This window comes from Elephas maximus, chromosome 3 (genome assembly GCF_024166365.1).
Source record: "Elephas maximus indicus isolate mEleMax1 chromosome 3, mEleMax1 primary haplotype, whole genome shotgun sequence".
In the NCBI taxonomy this organism is placed as follows: Eukaryota; Metazoa; Chordata; class Mammalia; order Proboscidea; family Elephantidae; genus Elephas; species Elephas maximus.
This window is the reverse complement of record NC_064821.1, coordinates 69,610,956-69,634,307: the sequence shown is the minus strand read 5'-3', so window position 1 is coordinate 69,634,307 and position 23,352 is coordinate 69,610,956. Positions and strand designations below refer to the sequence as shown.

The window sequence follows — 23,352 nt, the reverse complement described above, 5'->3', positions numbered from 1 at the left end:
GTTAAAGCACTTAACTACTAACCAAGAGTGTTGGTTCGAACCCACCCAGAGGTACCTTAGAAGAAAGGTCTGGCAATCTGTTCCAAAAGGCCACTGCTTTGAAAACCATATGAAGTGCAGTGGCCATGAGTTAGAATCGACTCGACTGCAACTAGAGACAGATGTGGAAGCTAAAGCTCAGAGAAGCTAGTCACACAGCTATCCAGAAGCAGAGCCCAGATCAGGCTTCAGTCTGTCTGACTCCAAAGTCCATGCTCTTTCTCTGTCCAAACTTAGTAGGATGTCCCTCTGTGCCCTTCTCTCTTAGGAAACTATGGCCTCCTTCCCGAACTGCCTGCTGTTGGAGGGAATGAAGGCGTTGGACAGGTGATAGCAGTAGGCAGCAATGTGACTGGGGTGAAGCCAGGAGACTGGGTGATTCCAGCAAATCCCGGCTTGGGTAAGTTTCTCCAGGTGTCAGCAGTCTTTCCTGTTGTTCACCCACAGTGTGAATGTTCACTCACTGGCTCAGTGTAACTAAGCAATGCAGAGTTTATTATTAAACCCATGTACCTGCCTCCAGTAGGGATGGGAACTGAACAAGGAGAGAGCAGAAATTCTCCATTTCTTTTGCTCTGCAGGTGATGCATCTGCCCTTTCCCTGAGCCTTTGTTGTTTGGAGCTGTAATCCTCTGTATCTGCTGTAAGGTACAATGGGGAATACAGATCAGATGGCCCTACCCTCCAGGAGGTTAAAATCTGATTAAAGAACTCTCTGAACCTCAATAAAGGGAGTGGTATGAGTTCACGGGAAAAAAGGGGGCACTTCTTGCTACTCTGTGTGCACGTGTATATGTGTGAGCGACAGCCACGGGGAGGGATCAGACAAGACTTCCTGGAAGAGGTTTCATCAGGATGGACCTTGGTGGATGGATTTTGTTAGGTAGAGAAGAGCCATAATCATTTCATGAGGAGGGAACAAAACGAGCAAAGACACAAAGGTGTGTTTGGGAAATGGTGGAAAATACAGCGTAGCCTAAGCAGAGGATTTGCATTGGGAGAGGACTGCCTAAGTGTGCAGGCAAAAAAGATAGAGTGGGACCACCTAGGGTAGGGCCCTGCGAATGCCAAGCTGAGGAGTTAGGATTTTCCTTGATACATTGTAGGGAGCCACTGGTGAGCTTTTGTTTTTTAGCACTTGAGAGTATTCAAGATACATCCATTGTACAAATGGATTCTCACAGCAGTCATGAAAGGGAAGCAAGCCAGACACGACCCATACCATCAGACATATGAGGAACTAAAGCTTGAGAAGTGAAGGTCTTGTCCAGACTCTCATAGCCAACAGAATCCACCTGGCTCCTGTGTTTTTACCACTTCACTACAGTGTTAGGTCCCTTTGGATTATAACTTACAGAGACCCAACTCAAACTTGCTTTACCAAAAAAAAAAAGTTAATTGGCCTGTGGAACTAGGAGGTGCAAGAGATTGAACGCTTCAGGCCCCTCTAGATCCAGGAACCCCAGTAATACGTCAGAGTTATGTCTCTCTTGTTCTCACTAGTCCTCAGATGGGGTCTCCCCACGTAGTAGTACGGAGATAATAAAAAAATATTTATCGACTACTCCCTTTGTGCCAGGTACTGTTTTAAGCACTTCAGATATACTAACTCAGTTATTTCCACAACATGAAGTAGATACTTTTATTATTCCCATTTTACGAATTTAAAGGATTAAATAACTGGCTTAAGGTCACCCAGACAGTAAGTGGTAGAGTGAAGAGTCAAGCCCACTCTACTATATACCAACCCTGCCTGGGTCCTCGCCCAGCCCTGAACCAGTCTCCAGGGGGATGGGGTCGGGCCACTGTGATTGTCCTGGTTAGGTTTCTTCCCCATGTCTGTGTGTACGGAGGATAGACCCTTGTGGTTGACAGCCCCAGAGGTTAGGAAGGAGCAGCTCTAGGAAGGCAAAGGTACCAGACGTAAAAAGCAATAACAGAAGTCTACTACAAGCCGTTTGCTCCTCTGAGATCAGGAAAGCTGTCAAGAACAGCTCCACCCTCACCCTTACCTGGCATTGAAAGAGCCCAGCCATCAGAGCAAGTTGTGAGCTACAGGGATTTCACTAGATACTGATTGACACTCGGTGCCAGCCCATGTGCTGAGGGAAGAACCCACCAACATCGGTCAGACGCAGTCCTGCCCTCACAGTGTTCTCAGCTGCTGGTAGGGGGTGTAGGAGTGGGAAAACAGCACATAATGAAAATAATGTAATCAGTGCTATAATCCAGACAAGAGTCCCTTATGTTGGGGAGCATTAGGAAAGGCTTCCCAGAGAAGTGATGCTTGAACTAGGTCTGGAAGACCGACTAGACAGACAGCCAATGGGCTGGGTGGGCACGGGCTTCCCAGACAGGGTGCAGCATGTGCAGAAGTCTGGCGATGGAAGAAGGCACAGCACAGCAGAGAACGGCAGGTAGCTCCATGTGGCCAGGCCATGGGTGGGAGTGGGGAAAAGTGGAGATGAGGCAGAAGAGGCAGGCTGGGGCTCGAGTCCATGGTCAGAGGGGGCCTAGTAAAGAGTAAAGTGAAGAATAATTTGATCAGATTTGTGCTGGAGGCAGGAGGCCAGTGAGGAGGTGGCTGAACAATTCAGGCTTCAGAGGATGAGGGCCTGAACAAGACTGGACTAGAGAGGAGGCGGTGGATTGAAGAGCTAAAGTGTCAGGTCTTGGTAATCACTTGGATTTGGAGAGGAGAAGAATAAAGGATGTCTGCCAGGTGTGTAGGTAATTGCATGTGTGGTGGTGGTGGTAGCCAGAACAGGGATTCCTCCCTGAAGAAAAGGGGTGAGAGTCTTTTAAACAAGGTGCCACTTGGGGAAGATGGGGATTTTCTAATTGTCAGATCTATAATTAACTCATTTTATTCAGTAACCATTTTGTGAGCATCTGGAACATGCTGGGCTCTAAGATACATAGAGCAGTGAACAACCGAGGTCCTTCTTCTCATGAAAACGGACAGAGTAGAACTGCCCGATAGGGTTTTCAAGGAGCACGTGGTGGATTCGAACTGCTGACCTTTTGGTTAACAGCCGCAGCTCTTAACCACTACACCACCAGGGTTTCCGCAGCTTAGTAAGAGTGGCAGTCATGAAAGAGTTAAGTCCTCAATGGTCGGACCTTGGTAGTCTTTCATAGTACTGAGCTATTGCTATGCTGTAGCCAGCCTTTTCCCACATGTAGCCAGTCCCAGAGGAGACTGGGCCAGAGGATGTGGGTAGATCTTTGCCAACCGACTTTCTCATTGGGAAGCACTGAAAACCCTCTACAGGGCGGTAGAAAGACCGCTGGCCTGGGAATCAGATACAGATATTCCTTCCAGCTCCTCTGCATGACCTTGTTTAAGTCATAGCTACTTTGAGCTTCAGGTTTCTCATCTCTAAAATGGCTCTCGATAGTCGCTACCTTGCATAGCTCAGCAGACTCTCATATACCCCACCTGAGGGAATGCACGCAGAGATGCCTTGCAAACTCTAAACGTCTGTATGCATTAGATCATGAGTCAGCAAACTTATTTCGTGTGTGTGGGGGGGGCGGTCAAAGGTCTACTTTTTTAATTGTGGTAAAATATACACAACATCAAATTTGCCATTTTAACTATTTTCAAGTGTATAGTCCAGTAGCGTTAATGACACAATTTTGTGCAGCTGTCACCACCATTTGTTTCCAAAACTATTTCATCAGCCCAGACAGAAACTCTGTATCTATTAAACAATAACTCCCCATTCCTCCCTACCCCCAGCCCAGGGTAACTACAATCTGCCTTCTGTCTCTGATTTTCCTATTATAGACATTTCCTTTAAATGGGATCATACAATATTTGTCCTTTTGTGTTTGGTTTATTTCACTCAAGAATATTTTCAAGGTTCGTGCACATTGTAGCGGGTAGTAGAACTTCATTCTTTTTTATGGCTGAATAATATTCCATTGTGTATATGTACATTTTGTTTATCCATTGACCTGTTGATGGACTCTTGGGCTATTTCTACCTGTTGGCTATTGTGAATAATTCTGCTGTGAGCATTGGTGCACAAGTATCAGAGTCCCTGCTTTCAGGTGTTTTGACCTGAAATTCCCAGGAGTGGAATTTCTGGGTCATATAAAAGCTTATTTTTATTAGTCTGACCCCTTCACAATAGGTGCCTAGTACATATGTATTTACTTACATAGGAGGTAGCCACGCAAGTGATTTCCTTTTAACCCACCTGGATACTTAATTTATTATCTGTCTTAAAAGCCATTAAAAAAAAAATTTCTTAACATATTTAAAGATGCTTAAGATGGTGTCTGAAACATATAGTTAGAGCCATCTACTGAGATGACACAAAGAGATGGTGGTCAAATCAGACTCAGAAGAAGCCGAGAGATGTTAATATCAAATTCTCCTGATAATGCTAAGAACTGATAATCACAACAGGCAGACAGAGCATGATGAAATCTGAGCCTGCAAGGCCATTCCCCAGGTACTTCTTTGCAGCATTAGGATGCACCTTGTTACAGATTTGGCGTCCTTGGGTGGTGCAAACAGTTAACCTCTGGGCTACTAACGAAAGGTCGGTGATTCTAATCCACCCAGAGTCACCTCAGAAGAAAGACCTAGTGATCTAAAAAAAAAAATCTACTTCTGAATAATTAGTCATTAAAAAACCTATGGAGCAGCTCTACTTTAACACACAGGGGGTCACAATGAGTTGAAATTAACTTGATGGCAACTGGTTTGTTACAGATTTAATTTATGAGATTCCTAGGTGCCAAACTTATTTCTTAAAGGGCTAAACCAAAAAAACCAAACCCAGTGCCGTCAAGTTGATTACGACTCATAGCGACCCTATAGGACAGAGTAGAACTGCCCCATGGAGTTTCCAAGAGTTTCAAACTGCTGACCCTTTGGTTAGCAACTGTAGCACTTAACCACTGCATCACCAGGGCTAGATAATAAATATTTTGGCTTTGCAGGTCATATCTTCTTTGTTGTAACTACTCAACTCTGCTGTTGTAAGCAGTCATAGACAATACATAAACAAGTGAGCATGGCCGTGTTCCAATAAAACTTGATTTACAAAAACAGGTGGTGGGCCAGATTCGGCCCGTGGGCAGTCATTTGTTAACCCCTACATTACGTGATAGAGATGGTTAAGGGTCAGTTGCACATGAGTGGGGAATGGGAGTCCTCAAAGCTAGAGCATGAGACCAGGACCGGGAAAGGAAACCAAAATGTTACACACCTGCTGTGTGCCAGGCACAGTGATAATCTCTATACAAATGCCATTTCATTTCATCTTTGCACTACGACAAAGGTGTTATTGTCTTCATTTTATAGAGCAGGAAACTGAAACCCAAAAAAGGTGAAATGATAATTCAAGATCACACAACTAGTGTTTGACAGAGCAGGGTTTTTACGTAGATCTCTCCAACTCCACAGTCTAAGGGTTTCTACTTTAAAACCCCAGAACCCCTTGGAGCTGACTATGGGCACTGTCTTCGTCCCACCCAGGCTCTTTTGGGAAAAGGATTGTTGTTATTAGATGTCACCAAGTCGGTTCCAGCTCATAGCATACAGCATAAAGAGACACTGCCCAGTCCTGTGCCATCCTCTCAGTCATCATGCTTGAGCCCATTGTTACAGCCACTGCGTCAATCCATCTCCTTGAGGTCTGCCTCTTTCGCTGATCCTCTACTTTACCAAGTGTGATGTCCTTCCCCAGGGACTGCTCCCTCCTAATAACACATCCAAAGTACCTGAGACAAAGTCTCACCATCCTCACTTCTAAGGAGCATTGTGGCTGTACTTCTTCCGAGACAGACTTGTTCGTTCTACTGGCAGTCCATGGTATATTCAACAGTCTTCCCCAACACCGTAATTCAAAGACATCAATTCACAAGGATTAAAGACTGCTGAACCCCAGAAATCCATGTCAAGGGCTGGATTCCCATGGTTATGCCATTGAGGGGAGCTAGAAAACACCCTTAAGTTCATGCATAGCAAGCCCCATACAAAATGTCTGGCACAGAGTACAGTAAATGTTAGCCTGGGTGACTGAGGCTGTTGAATAAAAGATGACATTGAAGATTTGAAAACCAGGCTGGGTAAAGCTCAGAGAATGCAAAATGCACCTCCTGGATCCAAGAGCAATGGTTCAAATGGCCCCCCGTTCAGCTTCTCAGTATTATTTTCTCAGTCACAGGCCTACTTTGGGATTGAAACACCTTTAATATTGTTCCTGCCTCCCTTCTCCAATTCTTGGTCCCTAAAGCCCATGTCATTTCCCCCTCCTGCAGGTCAGTTAGTAATCACCTGGGCTGCCCCTGCTTTCCACAGCTGACCATGTAGGTCCAGGCACTGTTAGAACCCCAGCAGCTGGATAGCAAGTGGATGCTCTCAAGAGCTTTGGTACCATAGGCCTAGAGTCCCTGAGACACCACAGCCACCAGACACTTGGAGCCAACAGGTTCCAAGCTACTTCACTAAGGTGATAGAGGAGTAAGTGGAGGAGCAAGACTTGAATCTGCTTGTGTCTGATGCTAAGGTCTGTCCTCTTCACCTGCATTTTATACTGGTTCCCACTGGACTGAGTGAGGACCTGTCACCCCCACCCAATCCTCATCAAGTCCTATTGATTCTCTCTCAAAGATACGACTCAGATCCATCTACTTGTCTTCATCCCCACTGCCAAACTGTTGTTCTAGGCCACCATCAGCTTGCATCTCAGCCCCTGCAAAAGACTCCTAATTGGTCTCCCCACTTCCATTCTCCCCCCCAACCAGCCACACTCCACACCTTTTCCATACACCAACGAAGTGATCGTAAAACATAAATCCAATCATCTGTCTTCCTTTTAAAGCTTGTTAGAGGCTTCCATTCACAACATAAAGCCCACTCTCCATACTAGGACCTGCCAGGCCCTGCATGAGCCTAGTGGTTTTCAGACTACAGGTTGTGACCCATTAGTGGAGTCAATGTAGTGGGTTGCAAGCAGCATATTTTTTTAAACTTAAAATCAAGCAGAAGAGAATAAAAAATTAGAACACATCACACATACCAAAACCAAACCCACTGCTGTCGAGTTGGTTCCGACCCATAGCGACCCTATAGGACAGAGTAGAACTGCCCCATAGAGTTTCCAAGGAGTGCCTGGAGATTCCAACTGCTGGCCTTTTGCTTAGCAGCTGTAGCACTTAACCTCTACGCCACCGGGGTTTCCTACATCACACATAGTAAGGGTAAATACTGTCCTGTGAAGCTTTTGTTTTATATGCACATGCACACACACGGTTACAGTGTAAAATGAAATTCCCACTATGGGTCAAGATTATGAAAGTTTGTGTAACACTGAGCTAGCCCATGCCATACCAGCCACATCTCAAGTCCCTCTTCCCATTACTCTCTGCTCACAAGTGTGTATTCTTCCAGTTCTGTACTTATATCTTTCCTGCCTCGGAGTCTTTTCCCTATGCCTAGAACGTTTGTTTCCTCTTTGAGTGGCTGGTATCTCTGTCTTTACTCTCAGCTTAAGGTCACCTCCTCCAAGAACCTTTCTTGGCTTCCATCTAAAGTAATTCTCTCTGCTATATTACCCTCTCTCTCTCTTTTTATCTGTTTTCTTGTTTGCTTTTCACCTACCCCACTAGAATGAAATCCTTGTGAAACCAAGGAACGTGTGTGTGTTTTTCAACTGTTTAATCCCAACACCTAGTAGAGTGCCTAGCTGAGAGTAGGTGCAGAATAAATATCTGTAGATGGGAGGGAGGTAGCCCAGATAACTGGGTTCTAGCTCCAGTTCTGCCCAGATTAGCCAGGTGGCTCTGGACAAATCCCTTCCTCAGTTTCCACCTCTGTTGAATGAGGAGTTTAAATGTGTCACTCTGAGGGCCCTCTGAGTGATGACATTCTGTAGTTCTGTTGTCTGGCACTGGAATGTGGGATGGGGGTCAATGATTCTTTCCAGTTGGCATGATTTTTTCACTTCCCTTATTTGATTTGCACACTGCTCTTAGAGGAAGCCAATCAGGCTGTTATTGCCATTGTTGTTTACAAATTAGTATAACCGAGACTCCATATGATTTTGGAATTTGTTCAACATAGCAGAGTAGCAAAGCTAGGTCTCAAACCTAGGCCTACTGAGTCCTACTTTCATGTTCTTTTTCGTAAAACCACATTCACAGACACACCTAGATGAGATGAATGAGGACTGAATAGAAAAGGGGGGCTTGCTCAGCTTTTCTTGCTCTGGGATGAGCTTACTCTCCTCCCCTCAGAATCCAGTACTGCTGGAGATCTGCTGTGTGACATTAGATAAATCAGGTAACCTCTCTGAACCTTTGCTACCACATTTGTACAGTAGGAATAACAAAATTGACCTTATGTGATTGTCACAAGGACTCAAAGGTATTAAAAGAGACTTCAAGATTTTCTTTTTTTCTCTAAGTATTATTTGATGTCTGCCATACTGAGGAGGGTGAACTAGGGATGGAGGTGGACAGAGGCCCTTCCTCACTACTCTGGACTCCTTCCCTTATGCAGGAACCTGGCGGACCGAGGCTGTGTTCAGTGAAGAAGCACTGATCGAAGTTCCAAGTGACATTCCTCTTCAGAGTGCTGCCACCCTGGGTGTCAATCCCTGTACAGCCTACAGGATGTTGATGGACTTTGAGCAGCTGCAGCCAGGTAGGCCCCTCAGGCTCTCCCACTGCAGTATGGCCAAATCCTGACCCTGAGGCCATGGGAACTTCCCAGCGATGGGTCCGTGGGGAAGAGAAGCCTCTAACCTGACCAAACCTGCTGTTGCTGCTTTTATTTAGAAAGATGGAGCTTGATTCCTGGAAAAACATGCTGAATCTTCATGAGGAATACACCCTTGAAAACTGCAAAGGATCACATTCCCTAGAGATTGGGGTGGAATTCTTTCATTCAGCAAAAATGTATTCAGCTGTGCTAAGCTCCAGGGATCTAAAGCAGGGGATAGACACAGTCTCTGTTTGGAAAAAACTGCTGAAGTTGGTGGTGTTAATTCCATCCAGCATTTATAGCACTTTGCAGTTTACATTAAGTACCTTTACATGCATTACCCCAACTGAATGCATTAAACCTTCAAAGTTGTGCAGCGAGGCTGATGTCTTTGTCATTGGCACAGAGCTCCAGCCAGACCACCAGTCACACCACCTACATCGGAACTCAAGCTCCACCTTTCCCTAGCTCTGTGACTTGGCCTCTCAAATCATCAGATTTTTCACCCATGAAATGGAGAATTGGGAATGCTAAGGATTAGCTGAAACACTGCAGTGTAACACTTAGCACAGTGCCTGCCATACAGTGCAGTACTGTCAGCTGCTTTCCTTATTCCTTTTTATAAGTGAAGAAACTGGTTCCAAGAGGTAAGTTACTTGCATGAGATCACCCGCAAGTAAGTGAGTGTTTTATTTGGGGTTCCCCTGCAGGCAGAGCCTAAGACAAGGACCGGGGGCAGACGGTTCATTTGGGAGATGATCTCAGGAAGCAGGAGTGAGGAAATAAGGAGAATGAGACAGGGAAGGAGGAAAAACCAATGAAGGTAGTTACCACTATAGGCAACCATGCCTCAGTCCTGCTGGGACCCTCTAAGGAACCTTATAGAATCCACCTCAGCATTAACCTACAAAGAACAGGAGGCGGGACCAGTTATCCACCCACTCCCATCCCCCATGTTTTGAGAGTTGCTCCAAGGGGCATTAACTGTCCCCTGGGGTTGCCCCTTGTGCACAAGGCATATCCTTGAGCTGGCAGGGATTGTAGAAATCACCCAGTCTAGCTCTCATACTGGTGAGGAAACTGAGGCCAAGAGATGTTGAAGCCCGGTAGACTTAGGTGGCTGGCCCCTGCTCAAGCCCTAGTGCAGCAGACACTTTGGTCACCTGCATCACACCCCCTACTAGGCACCTCTGATTTCAGCTGCAGCTGTGCTGGACAGATCTGAGCATGCTGACAACACCCCACTTAAGGTGCCCACTGGGCACCTCTCCAATTTTCTGCCTCATGGCTGATGTGGCAAGGGCTAGATCAGCGTTAAACAAACTTATGATCTTGACGTATAGTAAGAATTACATTTTACATTGCAACTGTGAATGTGTATATATGAATGAAACCAAAATTTCAAGGAACAATATTTACCCTTACTAGGTATAATGCAGGAGCCCTGGTGGTACAGTGGTTAAGAGCTCAGCTGCCAACCAAAAGGTCATCAGTTTGAATCCACCAGCTGCTCCTTGGAAACCCTGTGGGCAGTTCTACTCTGTGAGTCAAAATCGACTCGATGGCAGCGGGTTTATATGTAATACACTCTGTTGTTTTTTTATTCTATTTTCCTTGATTTTAGTAAAAAAAAAGAAAAAAAAAAACTGCAACCCACTAGATGGATTTCATAACCCACTAATGGGTTATAATCTGCATGCCGCCCCCTGGCTGAGGAGGATGGGCTTTCTCCTTCCAGGAAGTCCTCTCTCTCTAGTTCCACTCCAATGTGCACCAGATCCCTGCTCCCTCCCAAAAACAGCATTTCCGGTTTTACAAAGCATTTCCTGGACACAGTGGCATTGGACCTTAATTGTAGCACTGGTTGGTGCTCTCAGGACTCCGGTTTTATGGGGAGGAAACTGAAATTCAAAGAAGTCGTGACTTGCCCTGTCTCATTCAGTTACAGTAAGTGGTGAAGCTGGGACTCACACCCAGGTCCATCTCGTTCCACAGCCCACATTTTTCCCAGCATGCTATACTAGCCGCTGGCCAATTCCAAAGCGAGGCCGGGGCTTTGACCATAAACTGTCTGCCGAACCCTATTTCCAGGGCTGCCAGCTTCTCCAGTACCGTTCTAATCTCATTTCAAGGCAGTGCACCTTTATTAAGCAGTGCAGAGAATAAGACATGACCCTTCCCCTCAAGAACCGGCAAGCTCCTGATAGAAAAGGAGCTATATACAACCACCTATAAGACGGCCAGGTGAAGGTATGCATCCAGACTGCTGTGGGAGCACATAGACAGGGAGAACCCAGGAAGGCTTGATGAAGGAGCTGCACTTGATCTGTGTTTCCAAGTTATTGTAAGATTTCAAGAAGGGAGAGGGGGAGGAAAACATTGCAACCCAAGGAAATAACCTAAGCAGAGACTTGAGGACATTAAAGTTGAGAGGAGGATGGTTATAAAATCATTTAACATAAATTAATATAAATAACATAAAACCAAACCAAAAACCTGCTGCTGTCAAGTCGATTCTGACTCAGACCTATAGGTCAGAGTTGAACGGCCCCGTAGGGTTTCTCCAAGGCTGTAAATCTTTACAGAAGCAGACTGCCACATCTTTCTCCTGTGAAGCAGCTAGTGGGTTCAAACCGCCAGTCTTTCGATTAGCAGCCAAGCACTTTAACCACTGCACCACCAGGGCTCCGAATCGTTTCATTTGTACAACAGGGTCTAAATTATGTCGAGTATGGACTGAATTGCCAAGTTCTGGCAGGCATCGCGGGTGTTGTGGAAGTTTGGGTGCACTGGGGGGAAAGTGAGCAACAGTTCAAGGTCTTAGAAGGCTCAGCAGCCAGGTCTTGGGTCCCTTTTGAGCCTGTGGGTTCTAACTCTTGCCCAATAATAGCTTCCCAGGCTGGGGCCCTTGACCTGTAGGACTTGACTTGAGTCTCTTCCTGGCTCCACAGGAGACTCTGTCATCCAGAATGCATCCAACAGTGGAGTGGGGCAAGCAGTCATCCAGATCGCCGCAGCCCTGGGCCTGAAGACAATCAATGTAGTCAGAGACAGGTGCGTGGGGAGGCCTCATTCCAGACCACTTAACCCAAACTGGGCCACCTGGCAAGTGTTGAACAGTACCAATTCTTTGACTTCTTTCCAATTACAGCTCTGCAGGAGCCCACATCTCCACCAGATGGCACCCTTGCACAGGCAGCCTACCTTTATGGTTAGGAAGCTGCTGGCTAACAGTTGGCAGCTGAAACAGATGAGTCATCCACCAGAAATGCAGTCCAGGTGGCCTTTGGCTATAGGATGAGTGAATCTTTGAAATGTAAAACAGGGCAGGAAGGAGGTGGGGACTGTCCTTGCGGAACAACTAAGAGTCTTTGAGGCTCTTGTGATAACCCCATGTTTTCAAAACCACAGTTTGTATCGGGAATGTTTTATGCCACCTTATTCTTTCTCTGTACTGTCTACTCCAAGGCCCTTTTTTCCCTTGTGTTTGTGTGGTACTTTGAGGTGTACTAAATACAGATGTGAAGGAGATGGGACAGGTTTGTCCTCTCAGTTTTACAGATGAGGAAACTGAAGCTTCAGAAAGGGGGAGCATCTTGCTCAGGGAGACACAGCAAGTGAGTAACAGACAGTTTCCTGACTTGTTGTCTTCCCATCCTATCATCCAGTTCCCTGAAACTTCACTGTCCTCAAATGTGGCCATGTTTGTCATGAAGTCCAGCACAGTAGGGGAGTCCATACCGTTTCAGTTCCCCCAGTCCTCGCAGTTGTGCTAACAAAAATTATTGTTTGCCTGGAGCCCACTTTGGGGCTGGAGTATGTATGCACAACACTCTGAAGAGCCCTTGAAAAGAGAGGTGGAGAAAGGAAGTGGAGTTTGTCACCTCAGTAGAAGAAATCAGGAAGGGAAATGCTTTCTCCCAGGGCGCAGATGGTTTCTAGCATCCTTTAGGCTGTCAGGGGCTGTAGAAATCACCCAGTCTAGCTTCTCATACCAATGAGGAAACTGAGGCCTAGAGATGTTGGAGTATGAGGAAATTAGGTGGCTGGCCCCTGCTCAAGGCCTGGCTCAAACCTAATTCCAGCCTCCAGCAAAGGGAAACTCGAGTTCTCAGAATGGTAGCAGGGGGGTCCTAGGAGCCTTCAGTGGAAAAAACAAGCAGGTGTGACCAAGGATCTTGGATTGTGTTTGGTTTCCAGACCTGACATCCAGAAGCTGACGGACAGACTAAAGAATCTGGGAGCTGAGCATGTCATCACAGAGGAGGGACTAAGAAAGCCTGAGATGAAAAACATCTTTAAGGTACCTGGGATGAGAGACATTGCCCTTCCAGGCCAGGGTACCCCCCCCCCAAGAAAGTTGATTTGAATTAGAAAAGCTGGGGGCTGAGCTCATTGTTCCCCTCCAGGAATCTCCCCTTGCCTGTTCTTAGAAGGAGAAAGCCCATTCCCTGAGTCAGGGAACAGCTTGTATTAAATGCGCAGTGGCAGCAATGCAGTGAGGGATGCAGGAGACACAGAAAAAGTTTATGAAACCCTGTGTGATTTTGCAGTTTTGAATATTTATGGTGTCCTATCAGTCCACACAGCTGGTATGAATCAGAGCTGGGAGAGGGCCTGAGGAAACTGAGGCACAGAGAGGGAAGAGAAAGAAAAGAAGTAACATTTCCTGAGCACCTACCTTACATTTTGGCTGATAAGCCCCACAACAGCTCTATAAAATAGGCATCATCTATCTTACATGTAAGGAAACAAGACTCATAGTTAAAGAACTTGACCAAGACCGTAGTAAATGGTAGACTCAGGTCTGGGCCCAGGTCTCTGGACCTAAACCCTGTTAGCATTCCAGAACATCCACCACCCAGCACATGCCTACTAAGTGAACAAACTCAGGAAGTACCCCCGTCTCGGTTTCCTTAGCTGAACCTCCTGGGGAGACCAGCCTCACACATGTTCACCAAAGAACACACACCTCTTGACAACGTTTTTAAAGCAGTAATCAGCACATCTGATATAAAGTGAGTCATAAGTACTGAGAAAAGGAGCACTCAGGAAGATGAAGTCAGTCAAAACCGAATGTTGATACCTTTTGTCTATTTTCCTGGTGTCTTAGTTATCTCCTGCAGCTATAACAGAAATACCACAAGTAGTGGAAGGCTTTAACAAAGAGAAATTTACTCTCTTACAGTCTAGTAGGCTGGAAGTCTGAATTCAGGGCGCCAGCTCCAGGGGAAGGCTTTCTCTCTGTGTCAATTCTGGGGGAAGGTCCTTTTCATCAATCTTCCCCTGGTCTAGGAGCCTCTCAGTGGAGGGACCCCAGGTCCAAACAACATACTCCACTCCCAGTGCTGCTTTCTTGGTGGTAGGAGGTCCCCTTGTCTCTCTGCTCACTTCTTTTTTATACCTCAAAAGAGATTGACTCAAGATACAACTTAATTTTGTAGATTGAGTCCTGCCTCATTAACATAACTGCCTCTAATCCTGCCTCATTAACATCATAGAGGTAGGATTTACAACACATAGGAAAATCATGTCAGATGACAAAATGGTGGACAATGACAGAATACTGGGAATCATGGCCTAGTCTAGTTGACACACATTTTTGGAGAACACAATTCAGTCCATAACGCTTGGGAAAATGAGTTCTGAACCAAGTCCTATAACAGACAACAGGATTAAGTTGGCAAAGGGAAGACCCTTCCTGGGCAGAGAAAAAAGAATTCAAAGGCATGAACATCCTGTTTTCTTCCCTCCCTCTTTTTTACACAGCCCCTGGGCCAGGGAGGAAACCTTGGTCGGGTAGTGGTTAAGTGCTACAGCTGCTAACCAAGAGGCTGGCAGTTCGAATCTGCCAAGTGCTCCTTGGAAACTCTATAGTTCTACTCTGACCTGTAGGGTTGCTATGAGTCGGAATCGACTTGACTGCAGTGGGTTCGGTTTGGGCCAGGGAAGTGCAGTTGTAGCAGCTTCCCCACATGGAGAGTGGTAGCTTCTTCACTGTGGGTTCCTTGTTTTGCAGGCCATTCCCCAGCCACGGCTTGCTCTCAACTGTGTCGGCGGGAAAAGCTCCACAGAGTTGCTGCGGCAGTTAGCGTAAGTCCCTCAGCCCTGCAAGTCCATTTCACCAGAGCTCACCAGGCCTTTAACTGGGAGGACCATCAAGTGACCAAGTCCCAATGGCCAGTGCAAGCCAAGGCCAGGTCAGCACAACATTGAGTAGGAAACTAGGACTAAAGTCATCTCCTAGTTTTCTGGGCACTTCTTTTCTCCTTTGTAAATGACCAAAAGGCCTCTTCGCCCTTATTTCTCCAAGGGAGTCCAGAAAGCAGACTACTAAACTATCTATGATAGGGAGATAATCAAGAATTCATAGCTTGGGGCATCTTAAAAAGTCACTTACCAAAAAACCCATTGCCATCGAGTTGATTCTGACTCATAGTGACCATACAGGACAGTAGAACTGCCCCATAGGGTTTCCAAGGAGCAGCTGGTGGATTTGAACTGCTGACTTTTCAGCAAGCAGCTGAGCTCTTAACCACTATGCCACCAGGACTCCTAAGAACTCACTTAGTTCTAACTTATTAGCTTTTAAAAATTTGTACTAGCTTTAAAAAATGAAATTCTAATTTTAGAGGGGACAGCAAGTTTATTACAAAACACTTTGAAAGCATATAAAAGTACACACAAAAAATTAAGGTACAAAAGTTACCTGCTGTTCCACCACCAAGGGAGATGAGCAGTGTTAACAATGTGTTGCATGTCCTTCCCATCTTTTTTTTCCCCTTTTCAGTTTCCTAGGGGTGCTGTAAAAAAAAATCACCATAAACTTGGTGGCTTAAAACAACAAATTATTCTTCCACAGTTCTCAACACCAGCAGCCTAAAATCAAGGTGTTGGCAGGATTGGTTCCTTCTGGAGGCTCTGAGGGAGAGTCCGTTCTGTGCCGCTGTCCTAGTTTCTGGTGACTACGAAGTGGTCCATGGCGTCCCTTGACTTGTAGATGCATCACTCCAATCTCTGCCTCCATCTGCACATCACCTTCTTCTTCTCTGTGTCTCAAATCTCCCTCTCCTTTCTCTTATAAGGACATCAGTGCTTCAGGCCCACCCCAAATCCAGGATGGTCTCATCTCAAGATCCTTAACTTAATTATATCTGCAAAGAACCAATTTCCAAATAAATCACATTCACAGGTAACAAGGATTAGGACTTGGACATATCTTTTGGGGGCACATAATTCAGTCTACTACACCAACTAAAGTAGGAGTCCCCTCAATACATAACCCTCTGAGAACTCACAGGACAGATGGGAACATGAGTCACGTGGCCAGAGATCTGTGATAATAGTCACTGAGCATTTCCCGTGCACCAGACTCTGTGCGGAGTGCTTGGCTTACCTGCCCACAAGCACCGAGGTGAGGGTACTGGTCTGTTCCCTCTTTTACACGTAAAGAAAACAAGACCCAGAGAGAGTGATTTCCTTGCCCAAGGTCCTACAGCTAGGAAGCGGAGCCTCTGGGTGGACCCCAAGTTCGTGTGACTCTAGAGCACACCCCTTCACACCCTCCAATGACAGCCCCCAAAGCTGTCACTGTAGGAGGCAGCATCGCGTAGAGGTTACAGGTGTGGGCACGGTAGTCAGAATGGCTGAGTTCAAGTCCCAGCTCTGCTGCTTACTAGCTGAGAACCTATGAAAAGTTAGGCAATACATGAAAAACGGTCCAGGCCTCAGAGTCTCCATCTGTAAAATGGGAGTAAAATAAGCCCTTTCTTCTCAGGAGGTTTAAGGCTCACCGGAGCAATAGACACATAGCTGTACAAGTGGGGGATGAACCTCAGCTTCCTCCAGTGCAGAAAGAACAATAGTGGTGCTTCCTTGGTGCTACTGTGAGGGTTCGCTGAGACAATACGTGTAAAGTGCTTAGAGCTATACCTGGCACGGAGTGAACACCCAGTAAATTCTAGCAGAGGTTGGAGATTTGAGTCCACCCAGAGGCACCTCAGTAGAAAGGCTGGTAATCTACTTCTAAAAAATCAGCCATTGAAAACCCTGTGGAACACAGTTCTACTCTGACACACGTGGCGTCGCCATGAGTCAGAATTGACTTGACGGCAGCAGATGGTGGGGTGATGAATATTCTGATTAGACCAAGTGCAAGTTTATAGTTGTGTGAACGCTGTGGCAGGTTCCAGAAGGGCTCTGTCTCTGCCTGCATCCACTCTTTGTTCTCTCTGGACCCTTCAGGCCTGGAGGAACCATGGTGACGTACGGGGGGATGGCCAAGCAGCCCATCATAGCCTCTGTGGTAAGCTGGCGGGGAAGGCATACCTGGAGATGGGTCTGGGCACCTCAGCCAGGCCCCTTCCCCTGACACCACAATTGTCTATACTCAGGCACTGCCCCTGTCCCTGGGGTTGGGTGGGATCTGTATCCATCATCAGTACCTGAACTTCTTGCCCTTCGAGCCCTAGCATGCTCTTCCTGTATCCACAGAGCCTGATCATTTTTAAGGATCTCAAACTTCGGGGCTTTTGGTTGTCCCAGTGGAAGAAGGATCACAGCCTAGGTGAGTGGATGATGGCCTCGGCTCCAAGGGTCACAGGAGAGTGCAGTGCCTAAGAACGGCTGCAGAAGTGACCAGCCACTCTGAGGCCTGGAGAGGTGATTGAGCCCCCAACCCCATAGCAGGATGGAGGAAAATAGCCTCCGGCCACAACTTCCTTTAGCAAATAGTTATCGGACTAAATTGGGCTTGTCCTTGGGGACACAGTGTTGAACAAGACAGGACCCACCCCCATCCTGAGGAGCTAACAGTGGGAAAGACTGAAATGTAAGACAGCCAAGTAAAGAGGACATCTCCGGAGCCAGACTGCCTGGGTTCAAATCGTGCATCTACCATTCCTGGTTATAGACTCTGCTTAGCCTATCTGTGGGACCTTGGGCAAGTTACTTAACTTCTGCCTCAGTTTAAATGTCATAATAGTTTAAACTCTTATTAGCCCTGTTTGACAGGGGAGGAAACAGAGGGTCTGAGTGGTTAAGTAGCTTGCCCAGTGTCACCACCAGCCAGGGATTGGTGCAGCCAGGATGTGAACAGCCAGTTTCTCTGGCTCCAGAACTTGAGCCGTACACAGTTCTTCCTCCCCTGGAGGGCTGGCTCCCCACGGTGTGACCCCCAAGCTGAGACGGAAGAATGGCCTGGAGTTATCCAAGTGAAGGGGAGGAAAGCGGTAACGTGGATGGAGTGTTTCAGGCAGAAAAAATAGCACATGCAGAAGTCTGTCAGAGAGTAAGTATGACCCACCAGGGCACTTAAAGTGATTCTAAGAAACTGGAGCATTAGGTATGAGCAGGGGGTGGGATGCTGGACAGCTGGGTCATGGCCAGATCACCAAAGGCCTTATGAAACTTTTTAAGGAGTTCAGACTCTATCTTAAAGGCAGTTGGGGAGCTGCTGAAGGGTTTTAAGCAGGAGGTGATTGGTATGATTAAGTTTGAATGTTGAATGAATGTGTGTCTGTGAAAAACACACTTCACTAAGGCCTTCACTTCTCGTTTTCCTATACCGCATTGGGTCCTTAGGCAGACCTGAGAAGGAGATGCTGGTGGCCTCAACTCGTGGGCTTCCAAGGGAGTCCAGGGCTCTCAGGGAGGGACCCTTTCCCTGGGCATAGCTCATTTGTTCTACATCAGTTGGTGTGCCAGACACACTTACTCCCTCCCTGTGCCTGTTCTGCTGTCCCTGCTTCCCAGTAATCTGTCCCTCCCATCATTCAGGACTCCTGGTTACACCCCAGTCAAGTTCTGTGGGTCTGAGCCATCTCAGCCACCACTCTGAAGGGCAGTCTCCACCTGCCCGGCAGTTCCCCATGTTCACCTGCCCCCACCCTGGTTGCCTCCGCACCCCCCTATACCTGGAAAAACCAGGGTTCTCCGGGCTTTACTGGAGCCTCAGCACCAGCTCCTGCCCCCAGAGCAGCCTGATGCCATCTTCCTGAGCCCCAGCTCATGTTCTTCTGTCTCACTTCCTCCAACCTCCCACAGACCAGTTCAGGGAGCTGCTCCTCACACTGTGCGACTTCATCCACCGAGGCCAGCTCACGGCCCCTGCCTGCTCCGAAGTCCCACTGCAGGACTACCAGCGTGCCTTGGAAGCTTCCATGAAGCCCTTTGTGTCTTCAAAGCAGATTCTCACCATGGGATGATCCTGGAGGAGCCAGAGTACAGTGGAAGGGGAGACAATCAGCAGGACGCACTTCAGGCCTCCCAGTCAGTGCCCCCAACCTTTCCCAGGCCGCTCCTCTCCTCGCTGTCACTGCCGACTAGGAGGGTGGTGATCCCAGCCAGGTCTTTGCCCAGGCCAGCCTCGGCGTACCTAATAAAGTCTGAACTTCCTTAAAAAAAGGCAGCAGCAGCAACATCCCTGTCAGAAAGGACCACTGTGCACCTGCCATCTCACAGCCCTAAGAAGTTTCCTCCTTGCTTTTCCTGCATTTTTTCCCCTGTAATCATTTCCAGACCACCTGAAAGCAAGGCCTGGGTGGGTACAAAAGCCAGTAAGACGCAGTGATCTCTGCCCTCAAGCTGTCCAAGCCCACGGAAAAGAATCTTGTGGAAAGGAAGGTTTGACACACTTCCCGGGTAGTGTGCAGCTTAGTCTGGGCCAGAGGGAGAACCGGCTGCAAGAATGCCAGGCTGCGGCCATCAAAATCCAGGGTACCAAGGAAGCAGGGTCTCAGGTGGCTGGACCACCTTCATTCAGCTTCCATTCTTACACCAGTGACTCTCAACCAGAGCAGTCTTACTCCCAGGGGACATTTGTCAGTGTCTAGAGACGTTTTTGGAAACCCTGGTGGCATAGTGGTTAAGTGCTACAGCTGCTAACCAAAGAGTTGGCAGTTCAAATCCACCAGGCGCTCCTCAGAAACTCTATGGCGCAGTTCTACTCTGTCCTACAGGGTCGCTATGAGTCAGAATCGACTCAACAGGACTGGGTTTGGTTTGGTTTGGGTAGAGACATTTTTGGTTGTCTTAACTGAAGGGGTGCTGTTGGCATCTAGTGAGCAGAGGTCAGGAATGCTGTGCTACATCGTACCGTGCACAGAACAGCTCCCCGCAACAAAGAATTATCGGGCCTAAAACGTTCATAGTGCCACTTCTGAGAAACCCGGTACTAAACAAACTGGTCCGCAGTAATTACCGCAGTGGCTAGTGCTATAAAGAAGACGTGTGAGGTGCTATGTGAACATAACTAAGGTCGTCTTGGGGTTAGGGAAAATATCTTTGAAGTGAAGCTTAAAGTGGGCTCTGAAAAACGAGTAGGATTTATTCAGGCAGAGAAGACTTTCCCATGTTTGCTTTGTGATCTATGTACCCAAAGCAGAGAAGAGAGACTTTGGAATGTTTTCCCTTGTCGCCTGGCCCTCTGTGCACATAATTCAAAAGCCTCATTCAGGGAGTATTTACTGAGTACCTCATGTGTACCTAGAGCTGGGGATACCAATGAAAAATGTGGTGCCAGCTCTCAAGTTGCTTAGGGAGACAGATGATTATAACAATGAAGCCACTGATAACAGGGGTGTTTAGAGGGCCATGAGGACACAGCAGAGGCCCCCCCTCCCCCGTGCCCAGCTCTGCCCCAGGGTGTCAAGAAAGGCTTCCTGACGGAAGTGTCTGTAGCAGATCTTGAAAGCCGAGGTGGAAAAGGTGTTCCAAGGAAAGCCAACAGCACTCTTGAGAGTACGGAGGCCTGAGAGCCTGACCCTTCAGGGAACTGGGAGCAATTCAGTGTAATGTGGGGAGAGGTGAGAACTGAGTTGTAGCGGGGGAGGTGTCAGATCAGAGAGAGCCACAAAGTCAGGACTTACACTGAAGCAGCAGGGAGCCACTGAAGGATTTTAAACAGCAGAAGGACATGAAAAAATGTTTCAAAGGCCAAAGTACACTTGTGTACTGTTGCATGCTAGTGTGTACACAGGTGCCCCGGATAATCATCTTGCCTTTGGGAGGAACTTGTGTGTCCTCTGGAGAAAAGGACTCAGCTTCAGCCCATGTACTCTGTAAAATTCACCACCTCGTGCACCTTATTCAGGATCAGCCCCAGCTTCCCCTCTAACTCCATTCCCCCCATCCTCTAGGTTAGTGGGACAGATGAGTTGTACAGATGGTTAATATGAAAGAGCCTGGGAGAGAGAGGAGGCTGCCCAAAGGCCACAGGGCTGAATGTTAAGATTAGGTGCTTCGTAGAGAATCCAAGGGTGAGAGGGAGGGAGCACGATGAGCCTGTGGCCATGCGAGGGAGCAGGCCCCTCTGAAAGAATTCAGATGAGGACAGTTTGTAACATGGTTAGAGAGCTCATGGAAGGGCTCCTGAGAACAGTGAAAGGAGTTGTTTATGTATAGACTCTTGGGGGTCTGGAGGAAACCCTGGATGGTGCAAATAGTTAATATGCTCAGCTGATAACGAGGAAGTCGAAAAGTTCTAGTGCCATCACAGGCACCTCAGAAAAAAAGGCCTAGCAATCTACTTCCAAAAAATCAGCCCTGAAAACCCTACGGAGCATGCTACTCTGACACACATGGGGCCACCATGAATCGGAATCAACCTGAGGGCAAATGGCCATGGTCTCAAGGTGACTTTGAGCTGATCTTTTTAAAAGATGATTACATTTCCTCAGGCAGGGGAGAGACAGGAGCATTACAGACTAAGGGACCGTATTAAGCAAAGTCATAGAAGCATGACATTTGTCATAAACTTCTAACTTTCCCCAAATATTCATTCTCTCCTTCAGAAGTGAAACCCACAATTTTTAAGTGCGCACGTGGCCGACTGGAATAAACCCATTTCCCGGTCTCTCTCACAGCTAACAGGTTCTGACCTGTGCCAGGTAAGCAGTTGTGTTTGGTGTTGGTTTTTTAGGAACCTCTTTAAAATATGGCTGGCATGTGTCCTGTGCCGTTTTCTTTCTCTGTCTTCCTCCTCACTGGAATGCAGACATAATTCCTAGAGCTTGTACTAGAAGGTGCCCCCATTAAGGATGAGAGAGAAACAAGATTAAAGAAGCTAGCACCCAGACTGCCCACCCCAAGATTTTTACATGAGAAATAAGCTTTTATCTTGTTTTGTTGTTAGGTGCTGCCTTAGTTATCTAGTGCCACTATAACAGAAATAGCACATGCGGATGGCTTTAACAAAGAGAAGTTTATTCTCTCACCGTCCAGCAGACGTCCGAATTCAGGGCGCTGGCTCCAGGGAAGGCTTTCCGTCAGCTCTGGGGGAAGGTCCTTGTGATACGTCAGTCTTCCCTTGGTCTGGGAGCATCTCAGCTCAGGAACCTCAGGTCCAAAGGACATGCTCAGCTCCAGGCACTGCTTGCTTGGTGGTATGAGGTCCCCATGTCTCTCTGCTAGCTTCTCTCTTTTATATCTCAAAAGAGACTGACTTAAGACACTATCTAATCTTGTAGATCTCATCAATATAACTGCCGATAATCCATCTTATTACATTATAGTGATAGGATTTACAACACATAGGGAAATCACATAAAGTGATAAAACGGTAAACAATCATACAAGGGAATCCTGACCTAGCCAGGTTGACAGATATTTTTGAGGGACACAATCCATGACAGGTGCTGTCCAGTCCATTCCAACTCATCATAACCCCATGTGACAGAGCAGAACTCCCCACAGGGTTTTCTAGGTTGTAATCTTTATGGGAAAAGATCACCAGGTCTTTCTCCCAGGGAGCCACTGGGTGAGTTCAAACCGCCAACCTTTCAGTTAGCAGCCAAGCACTTAACCGTTGCACCACCTGTAAAACCTCATTGCCATCGAGCTGATTCTGATTCGTTGCGACCCTACAAGACAGGGTAGAACTGCCCCATAGGGTTTCCAAGGCTGTAAATCTTTACAGAAGCCTACTGCCACATCTGTCCCCCACAGAGCAGCTGATGTGTTCCAACTGATGACCTTTCTGTTAGCAGCCAAGCACTTAACCACTGTGTCACCAGGACTCTATCTTGTTTACCAAAAAAAAAAACCAAACGCAGTGCCGTCAAGTCGATTCCAACTCATAGCGACCCTACAGGACAGAGTAGAACTGCCCCATAGAGTTTCCAAGGAGCGCCTGGCAGATTTGAACTGCCGACCTTTTGGTCAGCAACCGTAGCACTTAACCGCTATACCACCAGGGTTTCCCTATGTTGTTTAAACCCCTATAATTTGGAATTTATCTGAGCTTAATCCTAGTTGATATAAATTGCATGATTTAACTTGTACTGAGGTGAGATCTGAAGCTGAAAAGCAAACTGAGGCAGCTTATTTTATTCCTAGCTAAGCAATTTGGACTTTATCTTGTTGGTAGTTGGGAAAAAAAAGATTTTTGAGACAGAGGATCAGAACTGTGCTTTAGAAAAATCATCAGGCAGTAGGCAGGGTGACACTTTGAAGGTGGGAGGCAGTAAAGAAAGCAATATGTCAGAAATTCCCAGGCTTCAGAATATAAGTAAAATCCCCCAAAATTTCAAAGACCAACTAAGGATTACCAGCATTTAGGAAGCTAGCACAGGAAGAGTCTGAGATAA

At 47.0% G+C, this 23,352-nt stretch overlaps 1 protein-coding gene across 3 annotated transcripts in view; it reads left to right on the top strand.

The window, feature by feature from the left end:
* Nucleotides 1–21,809, top strand: part of MECR (mitochondrial trans-2-enoyl-CoA reductase) — a 35,482-nt gene extending 13,673 nt beyond the window's left edge. For 2 of the 3 annotated variants that reach the window (XM_049878519.1, XM_049878518.1), the window contains 8 exons: nt 308–439; nt 8,564–8,707; nt 11,719–11,821; nt 12,968–13,070; nt 14,787–14,860; nt 17,012–17,072; nt 17,261–17,333; nt 18,812–21,809. In XM_049878519.1, coding sequence (XP_049734476.1) covers nt 308–439; nt 8,564–8,707; nt 11,719–11,821; nt 12,968–13,070; nt 14,787–14,860; nt 17,012–17,072; nt 17,261–17,333; nt 18,812–18,972 — 851 coding nt within the window. In that variant the 3' untranslated portion in view covers nt 18,973–21,809. Of the gene's footprint in view, nt 1–307; nt 440–8,563; nt 8,708–11,718; nt 11,822–12,967; nt 13,071–14,786; nt 14,861–17,011; nt 17,073–17,260; nt 17,334–17,883; nt 18,057–18,811 lie in introns of all 3 variants that reach the window. The other variant, XR_007516582.1, reaches the window with a different exon arrangement.
* The last annotated feature ends 1,543 nt before the right edge of the window (nt 21,810–23,352 follow it).